The sequence below is a fragment of the Nyctereutes procyonoides genome, unplaced genomic scaffold (assembly GCF_905146905.1).
Source record: "Nyctereutes procyonoides isolate TBG_1078 unplaced genomic scaffold, NYPRO_anot_genome, whole genome shotgun sequence".
NCBI classification, from domain to species: domain Eukaryota; kingdom Metazoa; phylum Chordata; class Mammalia; order Carnivora; family Canidae; genus Nyctereutes; species Nyctereutes procyonoides.
In genome coordinates, this window is record NW_026575044.1 from 12,305,912 (window position 1) to 12,318,967 (window position 13,056).

General features: G+C 39.2%; 1 protein-coding gene across 1 annotated transcript in view; it reads right to left on the reverse strand.

Moving 5' to 3' along the window:
• The window catches only part of DNAH14 (dynein axonemal heavy chain 14), a 321,116-nt gene that overhangs the window by 174,871 nt on the left and 133,189 nt on the right, over positions 1-13,056 (reverse strand). The window contains 1 exon segment of the mRNA XM_055324379.1: positions 8,465-8,636. Coding sequence (XP_055180354.1) covers positions 8,465-8,636 — 172 coding nt within the window.

A 13,056-nucleotide genomic window follows, 5' to 3' on the forward strand; every position in this document is an offset into this window, starting at 1 on the left:
TAAAATCATAATCCTACTGTAAAGTATTTATGGTTTGTATATGATATTCCATAGAATCAACTGGATGGCAAACTATACATTATTTATTCCAGGATATGGCTTCTGTTAATCCTGTGGTTGCTCTGAGTTAATGACACCCCCACTCCTGCAGATATTGTTAGTGACAGAAACATGAAGAAGCTGGATAGATTCCAAGTGCTGGGGCACCTGGGTGGTTCAGTGGTTGAGTGTCTGCCTTTGGCTCAGGTCATTATCCTGAAGTCCTGGGATCGAGTCCCATATTGGGCTCCCTCTGCCTCACTCTCTGTGTCTTTCATGAATAAATAAAATCTTAAAAAAAAGATTCCAATTGCCTATTGCATGCAATTCAGATTCTTATATGTTAAAAGAGCAATAAGTGCAAATAGCATACCTACAGATTATTTATTTAATAACATATATTCATATGTGGATATGCTATATGTGACAGGTTTTTGTGTAAACCACCAAAAATACACCATTAAATATTCCAAATTTAATATTAAAACTACAAATTGTGATCTCTCTGCCATTTCTTTTTTTTTTAAGATTTTATTTATTTACTCATGAGAGACACACAGAAAAGGCAGAGACATAGGAAGAGGAAGAAGGGGATCACAACCTGAGCCAAAGGCAGACATGCTCAACCACTGAGCCACCCAACTGCTCCTCTGTGCCATTTCTTAATACACATATTACTATTTGGAACATTTTATTAACAGTTTTTATTTAACAGTTGAGAGGTTGTATATTTATCAATGTAAAAATTATATGAAGGGAAAAGTAGCAGAATAAACTTATGCTTGTAAATTGACTTGTAAAACTGATGAAAAGATGAATATATAATAAGAAACAGAGTTAGACAAAATGAGGAGACAGAGGAATATGTTCTGAAAGACGAGAATAAAATTATAGCAAGAGATCTAAGTGAAATGGAGATAAATATTATGCCTAATAGAGAATTAAAAGTAATGCTTGTAAAGATACTTTCTAGATTTGAGAAAAAAGTGGAGGACCTCAGTAAGACACTCCACAAAGAGACAGGAAATAAAAAAGAACCAGTTAGAGATAATGAACTCACTAAATGAAATTAAAAGTGGGCCACCTGGAATAAATAGCAAACAAGAGGAAGCAGAACAGATCAGTAACCTGGAAGACAGAGTAATGGAAAGTAATCAAGCTAAGCAGATGAGAGGGGAAAAATATGCAAAATGAAAATAGACCCAGGGAACTCAGTGACACTGTCAAGCATAAATAACAGTTGCATGATAGGGATCCCAGATGGAGAAGAGAGAGAAAAGGGGGCAGAGGATTTATTTGGAGAGATAATAACTGAAAACTTCCTGAATCTGGGGAAGGAAACAGAAATCCAGATGCAGGAGGCAGAGAGAGCCCTAAACAAAACCAATCCAAGGAGGTCTGCACCAAGACCCAAAGTAAATAAGAGAGCCAAAAGTAATGATCTGAAGAGAACTCTAATAGCAGCAAGAGAAAACATTTGCACAAGGGAAACCTCACAAGGCTATCAATTAATTTTTCAGCAGAAACTTTGCAGGCCAGAAGAGAGTGGTGTGATAATAGTCAAAGTGCTGAAAGAAAAACATCTGCAGCCAAAAATACTCTACTTAGCAAGGCTATCATTCAGAACAGAAGGAGAGATAGAATTTCCCAGACAAACAAAAGTTAAATGAATTCATGACCCTAAACCAGCCCTACAAGAAACGTTAAAGGAGATTCTTTGAGTAGAAAGGAAAGACCAGAAGGAGTAAGAAAAGTAGGAAGCACAAAAGAGGTAAAAATAAGTGTATCTATAAAACTAAGTCAAGGGATTCACAAAATAAAAGGATGTAAAGTATGTCACCATATACTTAAAACATGGGAGGGAGAGGAGTAAGAATGAATTCAGAAAATGAACAGGAATCCAATATATGGAATTGCTGAATTGTTATGCTGTACATCTAAAACTAATACAATACTATATGTTAATTATAATGGAATAAAATAAAATAAAATACCCTCAAGCCACCAAGACCCACAGGAAACAACAAGCATTGCACTGCTGGTGGGAATGCAAACTGGTGCAGCCACTGTGGACAAAAGTATGGAGTTTCCTCAAAAAAAAAAATAGAATTACCATATTATCCAGTAATTTCACTATTGGGTATTTACTTAAAGAACGTGCAAACTGTAATTTGAAAAGACATATGCACCCCTATCTTTACATATTTACTGCAGCATTATTTACAAAAGTCAAGGTATGGAAGCAACCCAAGTGTCCATCGATGGATGAATGGATAAAGAAGATGTGGTGTACACACACACACACACACACACACACACACACACAGTGGAATATTACTCACCCATAAAAAAGAATGAAATCTCATCATTTATAATCACATGGATGAACCCAGAGACAATAATGCTAAGTGAAATAAGTCAGAGAAAGATGAATATCATATGATTTCACTCACATGTGAAATATAAGAAGAGTAAGAAGATATAAATATATACACCACTTATATCTTCAAACTATATAAAGCAATTGTTGGAAATGCAGGGAAAACAGATGTATCAACAACTGTCATTAAGATCTTTTTTTTTTTAAAGAATCTTTTTTTTTTTTAATTATTTATTTATTTATTTATGACAGTCACAGAGAGAGAAGGAGAGAGAGGCAGAGACACAGGCAGATGGAGAAGCAGGCTCCATGCACCGGGAGCCCGATGTGGGATTCGATCCCGGGTCTCCAGGATCGCGCCCTGGGCCAAAGGCAGGCGCCAAACCGCTGCGCCACCCAGGGATCCCCTCATTAAGATCTTAATACACCCTTTTAGAAACTGATGGATCAGCAAAACCTGATAACAAAGCTGCATCACAGTATGTGTATATAACATTATATACAGCAAGCACAGAATATATACCATTTGAGAGCACACATGAAGCACTTACAAAACAATATATTAGAAGGTGTAGGAAATCTAAATAAAGGTGATCTCAAAGGGATAAATATATGATACAGCATACAGTCCCCAGTCAAAGCTAACCATAAATGGTGATTAATAATAAAAGGACAGTTTAAATTCCCAGAATTTAGCAAAAAAAACCTCTAAGGTTTTTTACTCTCATAAGGGTAATTAAGAAATATTTATAATTAAATGCTAATTAGAATACTACATGTGAAAATTTGTGGGAAACAGCTAAAGGAATACTTAGAAGAAAATTCACATCTTTAAATACTTTAGGTTTGAGGAAACACAGATAACAAACAATCTAAGCACTAAACTCAAGAAACAAACAAAAGAACAGGAGAACAGGTCCAACAAAATAAAAAATTGTAAATAACAGGGCAGCCCCAGTGGCGCAGCGTTTTGGCGACGCCCGCAGCCCAGGGCGTGATCCTGGGGACCCTGGGTCGAGTCCCACGTCAGGCTCTCTGTAGGATGCCTGCTTCTCCCTCTGCCTGTGTCTCTGCCTCTCTCTGTGTCTCTCATGAATGAATAAATAAAATCTTCAAAAAAATTGTAAATAACGAAGGACAGAAATCAACCTAATGGACACAGAGAAAAAAAGGGAAAATAATCAAAACCAAAAGTTACCTCTTTGAAAAAATTGATTATATGCAAATCTCAAGCAAGAATGATCAATAACAAAGAACAACAACAACAAAAAAAACACTGTAGCAGAGCCTGGGAACTGGTGAGAGTAGTAGAAATAACTTTAGCTAAGACATTTAGAAACCCAGAGATGTTGTATGAACACGGAGTGTGAAGGGGTCACTAAGTAACAAAAAGTTAAAACAGTATTCAAAGCCTTTCCCTCCCACCCCAACAAAATCCAGACCCAAGCACTTTTTTTTTAAATTTTTATTTATTTATGATAGTCACAGAGAGAGAGAGAGAGAGAGGCAGAGACACAGGCAGAGGGAGAAACAGGCTCCATGCACCGGGAGCCCGACATGGGATTCGATCCCGGGTCTCCAGGATCGTGCCCTGGGCCAAAGGCAGGCGCCAAACCGCTGCACCACCCAGGGATCCCCCAAGCACTTTTATAGTTAAGTTTGACCATTTAAAAATCTAAAGTAAATCTAAAGTATAGTTCATCTCAATCTTATGGAATTCTTCCAGAAAACAGGACATTTGTTGTTCAGCCTATTTTGAAGAGCTGGTTCTAAAAACAGGTAAGGACACTTGACTTATAAGTGTACATGTGAACATCCTAAATAAAATATTAACTAGTTTAATCCAATAGTGTATTAAAAATCACATGATGATGATAAAGCATGGTATATCCCAGGAATGCAGGAATAACTCATCACTAGAAAAGTAAGAACAAGAAAAGGAGAATATGAGACACAAGGATTGGAGGAAAGAGGTACAACTGTCATTATGACGATCCAACAACAAAATCCCAGGGGAACACACAAAAATCAGTGCTACTTGTGAACTAATAAGAGAATTCAGCAAGGTTGCCATATTCAAGGGGAGTTTCAAGTCAGAGTTTCAAATTATAGCACGCCTGCATTAGACCACTAGGAATATTATAAAAATATGACACCATTATTGCCAAAAACTCTACAATACTGGGCAGTAACTGAGTGCATTGCATGGCTGCACAGCAGAGGCTGGATCTAGCACAAGCTGCTGGAGGGACCAGGGCCAGGGGCCTGGGAGGCAGAGGAAGTTCACACACACCTTTCCTGCACAGAGCCACAGGCAGCACTTCTAATTTACAACGTTTGGGCAGTGACAGAGACAACAGAAAGGGGGAAAGAAGTGTATTACTTTTCATATTAGGGAACTAAGAGATGATATCCAAATAAGTGGAGAACTATGGGTATTATTATCAAAATGTATAAAGTTACCCTTAGAGTAAAAATATTCACCTGCATAAAAATCAGTAAGATAAAACAAAATTTAAAAACCACTTCACTTTGTGGAATTTATAAAGTTTGAAAAAAAAAAGTCCCAAAGTATACAAGGCAAGCAAAAAATAGAATAACGGTCTTAACAGAATGGAATACAAGCCAAAAAGTGGTAGACAAGAAAACAAAAGCACTATATATTAAAGGGCAGTTTGTAATTGATATTCATGTATCAAACAATGTGGTAACAACCATTAGAAAGCAGAGACTGTAAGAGTTAACATAGATTCACTTCACTGAGTGAGAACAAGTAAAGATGTACAAGTCTATCAATAAGACAGCAAAAAAGGGAGCGAGGGTTTAGCTAAGCCACTTCATGATATTGCTGCCTCAGCATCCCTTCTGTTCCACTGAAGAGCCTGCAGGGACTTGAAACCACGACCTCAGCCCCTCACACCAGCACAGGCCTGGGATGGCAGGTGGTGGAGTCACGAGCAGGTGCAAACTGCTGGTAGAACCTCACCGCCTCCCCGGGCCTTCCCCTTACACACTCCCCTGGAACCTGCATGGAACTTACCAAAGTCCTGCTTTGTTTGGTTTGAACTGACCAATCCAGCCTTAGCATGGGAACCTCAAAGCACTCCAGCTGTGGACCCTGATGGAGGCATGTGTTTCTTTGCCTGTACCCTGCCTTGTCCTCCCTGTGTACCTCCTCCAGGACCCATGAGGAATAAGCATCTCTTTTCAGCATCCCATGGTGTCCGGCTGAACTGTGGCTCACCAGCCCATACCCTGTGCTCCACTTAACAAATGCTAATTTAACAGCCATAACAAATGGAGATAAACTGAACTTTGTTTTATATTTGCAATCCATAAGAGAAAATATCTTTCTTTTCATGTGCATAGGGCCTATTAAGAAAAATTACCTGTATATTGGGCCATTAAAAAGTCCAAATTACACAGTTTAGAAAAATAACAAAGATAATATTCTTTTTTTTTTAAATTTTATTTATTTATTCATGGGAGACACACAGAGAGAGAGGCAGAGACACAGGCAGAGGGAGAAGCAGGCTCCATGCAGGGAGGCAGATGTGGGACTCGATCCCAGGGCTCCAGGATCACACCCTGGGCTGAAGGCGGTGCTAAACTGCTAAGCCACCCGGGCTGCCCGATAATATTCTTTAATCACAATTCAGTAAGACTAGAAATCGGTAACAAAATCAGAAAACAAAAAGATCCTTTACCTGGAAATTAAAAGCATGAAAAACCTCTGTCCTAAAGGAACACTTAGGAAAAAAAGGAAGTACTCACTATCCTATCAAATTTCTGGGAAAAAAATACTTAGGAAAACCCTACCTACCTGAACGTATAGCCTATATAACTAAAGCAGTGCTTGGACAAATTTATATAGTTTTCTTTTGTTGTTTTTTTGTTTTTTACCACACCCAGTGCAGAGCCCAACATGGGGCTTGAATCCATAACCCTGAGACCAAACCCTGAGCTGAGACCAAGAGCCAGATGCTTTAACCGACTGAACTACCCTGGTGTCCCTTGTTTTATAAACTTACATTAGTAAAAAATAATAAATTAGATATCTTACTTAGACAGCTGGGGAGAAAACATAAAACCCAGAGGAATAAAAGAAGATATTAAAAAATATTAATATGGATATTAAAGGGTTAGAATTTAAAAAGATGTGTTAAATAATAAAAAGCTGGTTTTTTGAAGAAAACAATTATATAAACTTCTAAATCATTTATGTAAAGAAGAAAACCCAAATTAAGAAAATAAGGCATGATCGGGAGAGCAACAACAGAAACAAGAAACCACAGGAGTCATAAGAGTGGTTTACTCAGATCCCCAGACTGCATTCTAACATTTGAAAGCAATGGGAATACTATCTAGTTCAATGGAATTGATCCTAGAAGGGATATGAAATCTAACTAGACCAGAAATGCAAAAGAACTATCCTGTCATAAAACTCCTGGCCTCGTTTTCAAGGGAAATTTTCCCAAATCTTCCTACATAACCTAATAAATGATGATCTTTTGCTGAGCGCTTCATATGTGCCTAAAAATATTATGTGTTTTCTGCCTGTTGGGTATGAGGTTATGCACATAGCTTATACTTTTATTTATTTATTCTTTCTTTTTTTAAATTTAAATTCAGTTAACTAACATATAGTGTACTACTGATTTTAGAAGTAGAGGTCAGTGATTCATCAGTCTTATATAACCACCAGTGCTCATCACATCACATGCCCTCCTTCATGACCATCCCCCAGCGGCCCTCTCCCCCCACCCCCTCCAGCAACCCTCAGTTTGTTTGTTTCCCATGATTAAGAGTCTCTTATGGTTTGTCTCCCTCTCTGATTTCACTATGTTTTATTTTTTATTCTCTTCCCCTATGATCCTATCTTGTTTCTTAAATTCTATATGTGAGTGAAATCATATGATAATTGTCTTTCTCTGACTGACTTATTTCCTTCCCTCAGCATAATACCCTCTAGTTCCATCCACGTTGAGCTTATACTTTTATTAATGTAGGTATGCATGTATTTATTTATTTATAGGTTTTATTTATTTACCTGAGAGAGAGAAGAAGCATGAGCAGATGGTGGGGAGGGGCAGAGGGAGAAGGAGAAGCTTCCCTGCTGAGCCCTATGCAGAACTCGATCCCAGAACCCTGAGCTGAAGGCAAGATGCTCAACTGACTGAGCCACCCAAGTGCCCCCAGCTTATATCTATATTTAAAGAAAGAATAATTACAAAGCTTTTTGAACTATAAGCTACATAAACCATATATTTTAAAATAAAGTAGAAAAACAGTGTTTTAAAAAATTGGGCAGGGTCCCAGAGTAAGGAATGTATGGGTTTGATAGCCTGATAGCTGATAAAGGCCCAGCTGGAGCCAGAGGACAGGGAAAAACCTGCAGTGGAGAGGCAGGAGGGAGGACGACACACTGGCAAGGTAAAGCTGGTCTGGCCAGACTGTAAAGGGCTGTATTATATGAGTCAGGGGACCTGACTCCGGGTTTGTCCCACAGTGGCTCTGTTGGTGTGGTCACAGGTATGTTAGGAAAGCAGTGCTGGAGGCCACCTGGAAGTGTGTGACCATAGGCCACAAGGTGGTGGGGCTCCTCCTACCACAAGAGAAGTTGAGACCCCACTGAGACTGTGGCAATGGCCACAAGGTGGCAGGTATAAGAGGAAATAAAGGTCTCTACAGTCTTAATATGTTATTTTTTATGACCACAAAATTTTATATTGTGAAGTCATTTTGTAATTCTGATCTAATTTGATCCTTAAAGTATCCCTTTAAAGTAGAAAGAGAAAACATCGTCATTCTCAGTGGAAAGATGAGAAAACCAGGGAACAAAATAAGTAGGAGCCTTTCCTGACTGAGGCTGAGATGCTGTTTTTCTCCAAAGGGAAATCAATCTCCGGGTATTTTTATTCCTCCAATTGTAACACGAGTAGAGTATTTCAGAAAGAACGACAGCATTTTTTACTTACATCAAGTTTCTTATCTTAATTAATATTCCACATCTAAATCATTTGTGATGGTTTTCAAAAATCTTACCTCCAAGGCAATTTGATTTGCTGTTGAAACTGTTGCTCCAGGAAAAAAATCTCGTATAATCTTTTCAAAATGTGGGGCATCTTTAGGGAGAAATTTTGGCAGACTAGCTTCTCTTATAGCCTCAATAATGATCAGAGTCTCATCTGTTTCAGAAAGATGGTCATCGGTGTTACTTTAAGGGAGGAAGAAAAGAAAGATAAAGAACAAGTTAGCAAGTATGCTTTGTTGACACTGAAGGTAATTACTATTCCTTGGAACAGGTGGCTCTCCCAACAGCCCTTCCTCCTATTCCTCACTGCAAAGCAGCTATGTAGTGTGGGTGAGGTGACTCTGGGTCTCGTCCAGAGATGGGCCTGGGCTGGTCGGACAGTCAGGGTCATCCTACTTCCCAGTCACTGAGTCAGGGGTGGGCACTGTATCAGTAAAGTGTTTTATCTGCAAATAACAAAATGAATTCAGCCTAATATCAGATGAAAAATAACATAATTCATTAAAAATCTCTAGGCAAGCCAGAGAAGTAGGCTTGTAGGCTATGCTGCTGGGAACCACGGCCAAAGTTATGCCACAGAACTGATCCTGTAAATCAAATTGAAACCTTCATAAAAGTAGTCACACCCTGCACATCTCTGCATTTCCTGATGAAGAGAAACCATGAACTCTCTCTGCACTGGGCACTTTAATTCTTTAAATAATTCATTAATCTTTTCAACCATCTAAGAGGTAGGGAGCAAGTTCAGACAGCAGCTGGGTGTCAGTGAGGTCTTTACTCAAGACAGATCTGCTTTACATTAGGAAAACAAATTTAAAAAAGAAAGAAATGACTACTATATCTGGGAGTTATCATAGTTTATATATAATAATAATGTTATACTTTGCTATTAGATACAAAGATAAGACTTGACTAAAGTTCTACAAAACAATAATTTGGGAGTTAGCATCTGAGATTATCGTGGGGAATATCTGTTATAATTTAAGAATAAAAAATGAAAGCTCTAGATTAATGTCAACTAAAATTCAAGAAAAGGATATTTATTAAACCTTTTTATTTTTGTTACCCATTATGATTGCCTTCAAGATACCTACCAGTTCTTCAGAGTTAGTTAAGACCCACTTCATGGCTCAGTACCATGGTAGGATTTGTAAGCGCTTCAAGTGTTTACCTGAAGACGTATTAATTCTCTAGCTGTTGACAAAGCAAATCGTTTCTACCAAGGACATCCTAGGATTCCAGCTGTTGGGCAGTTTTTTTTTTTTTTTTTTCTAAACAAAAGAGGAGATAGGGAAACTTCCTTCCTGGGACCCAGAGAAGCTGCCTGTGGGAGGCAGACAAAAATGGCTCCAAAATATCTATTCACTTGCTAATCCCTGGAACCTGTGAATATTATCTGATACAACAGAGGATGGATTGACGAAGAATCTTGAGTTATCCCAGATCATCCAGATTTAAGTGCAGTCAGATTCCTACTGAGAGTGAGGCAGAGAGACACAGAGGCACACAGAAGATGGGCAAACACTGAAGTAATGTGCCCAAAAGCCCAGGGGTTTTGGAGGACAGGATGGAATCTCCCTCAGGGTCTCTGCAGGGACAGCAGTCCTGCCCACAACCTTATTCCAGATTTCTGGCCTCAGGTACTATGAAAAAATATACTTCTGGTGTTTTAAGACGTCAAATCTGTCATAACTTCCTATGGCAGCCCTACAAAACAAATACACGGTCTTTTATTAGTTTTCAAATGTAAGCACCTCAAAACTCTTTGGGAGTTAGTCTAGGCTCTGACAATACACTCCAGACAGAAAAGGCAGGAGAAAGGAGAAGTGCATCCAGAATGCATCTAGAAATGAGGGACACTTGTGGCATCTCTGTGTGCCTGGGAGGCAAAGCCAGAAGCCTGAGGAGGAATGGGCTGGAACAGAGGGAGAGGAAGGGACAGAAAGGAAGAGGACAGACAAGAACAATAATGATAATTTTTGGTGTCGGGAGGGCCAAAGGATTTTTAAAAAGCAAAAGTCTACTATTAATTTTTAAATTGCTTGCTGTGCTTTACTCTGATAAAAATTCCCCCATCCTCTTTATACAGCAATCAGGTTCACACAAGTACATGCTTTGCATGGTGCTTTGGAGGAAGGAGGGAGGTAAGCAAAGACAGAAGACCACTGGCTGCTCCTCACGGTGGCAGACAGACTGACAGCGCTCTGGACATGGGAGGCCCTGCCCAGGCACCTGGGAGAACTGAACATGGACATCACCAATCAGGGTCTTTCTCTCAATGGAGCAGGTGCTCATACAAATGACCAGCTGATGCCTGTTGGAAACACAGGAGGACCTGAGGATGTCAGGAAGCTGATTCTTATACTTCTGTCTCTAACGCTCCCCAGTAATAAAGCATTTCATAACACATACCCATTTACTTGCCATCAATCTTATACAGGCCATTTTACAGTATGTGCCTTAGTTCCTTTATATTTAAGAAATAAACTACTATAGTAGAGGAACACATTATCCCTGACTCCTCTCCCACACAATGTTCTGTACTTGCTGCTATATCTATGTCCCCACAAACAATCTGTAACATTTACTGCATTTTCCAAATTCAGGTAAATGTATATTGGTATGTCCTTTTACAACATATTCATTTTTTTCATTTAATGTTTAATAGGCAATACATGAATACAGCTCCACCCCTTAGCAATAATGAAAACACCCACTTCCCTATAGCTTCATCAACAAAGTCCCATCTAACTTTCATATTTTCACCCATCTCATGAAAGACAACATTTCAATGTAATTTTTAATGTATATTTCTCTTATTAGGAGTGGGATTGAGTATATTTTCAAATATTTAAAGAACTTTTATGTTTCTTTTTCTGAGAACTGTTCTTTGCCCATTTTCCATACAATTTATTTCTCCCCCTCATTTTCTAGAGGGTCCTGAATGTGTTGAGAATGAGCTATCTCACTGCACCGGAGGCTGCAAATATCCTTCTCAGTCCATCATTCATCTCCTGACTTCACAAACAGTGTTTTCTTAACCATTATCACTTTTTTCCCTTATGGCTTTTAGATTTTGAGTTTTAGTTTAAAAGTTCTTCCAAAAAGAAAAAATAAATAAAAATAAAAGTTCTTCCATAGGGGATCCCTGGGTGGCTCCAGCGGTTTGGTGCCTGCCTTTGGCCCAGGGCGTGATCCTGGAGTCCCGGGATTGAGTCCCACGTTGGGCTCCCGGCATGGAGCCTGCTTCTCCCTCCTCCTGTGTCTCTGCCTCTCTCTCTCTCCCTGTCTCTCTCTCATAAATAAATCTTTTTTTAAAAAAAATTCTTCCATAGTCCAAGGATATAAAGGACATTTTGTTTCTTCAAATACTTTTATGTTTTTAGCCCTTTTTTGATCCTCTTCTCCAGGTAAATAACATGGACTATGGTTCCAACCGGATCTTTGTGCACACGGCAGTTTAGTTTTCCCAAGGGCACTCACTGAAAAGTCTGTTAGTCTGTTCCTGCCTCAGAGCTGACAACAGACTATATGCCCAGTGGGAGCAGTCCTGCCTCTGGGCTTTCTGTTCTAGCCTGATGGCTTGCCTCTCTGCTCATAAACCAGCCAGTGCTAAAACTAATGAAGCTCTAGATAACATGTCTCAATGCTTAAAGGGATGTTTCTCCTTCATTGCTTTCATTTGTTAGTATGTTTCTAGCTAGTCTTAATTGTTTATCTTTCTTTTTTTAAAGAGTATTTGAGAGAGGTCACACACATGAATGTGAGTTGGGGGAGACAGAGGGAGAAAGAATTTCAAGCAGACTCCTTGCTGGGCGTGGAGCTGGATGTAGTGCTCAAGTTCACAACCGATGAGATCATGACACATGAAATCATGACCTGAACTGAAACCAAGAGTTGGATGCTTAACCGTCTGTGCCACTCAGGCACCCCTTTCTATGTTAACTTTAGAATGTACCTCCCGGGATCCCTGGGTGGCACAGCGGTTTGGCGCCTGCCTTTGGCCCAGGGCGCAATTCTGAAGACCCTGGATCGAATCCCACGTCGGGCTCCCGGTGCATGGAGCCTGCTTCTCCCTCTGCCTGTGTCTCTGCCTCTTTCTCTCTCTCTCTCTCTCTCTCTCTCTGTGTGTGACTATCATAAAAAATAAATAAAAATTAAAAAAAAATTAAAAAAAAAGAATGTACCTCCCTAGAAATAAATAAATAATGTCTTTTGGTATATTCACTGGGATACATTCCCATTCATAAATGAATGTTTAGTGTCTTTAACTCTTTATGATTGCTAAGCCCTTTAAGATGTTATGATATTAAGCACATGGTATATTATTTCATTTATTCATATTTTGATTTGTGTCCTTTACCCATGTTTTCTTCATACGGGTTTTACATTTCTCATTAAATTACTGCTCTTTTATTTTTTTTAACTTTTATTTATTATTTATGATAGACACACAGTGAGAGAGAGAGAGAGAGAGAGAGAGAGAGGCAGAGACACAGGCAGAGGGAGAAGCAGGCTCCATACACCAGGAGCCCGATGTGGGATTCAATCCCGGGTCTCCAGGATCGCGCCCTGGGCCAAAGGCAGGTGCCAAACCACTGCG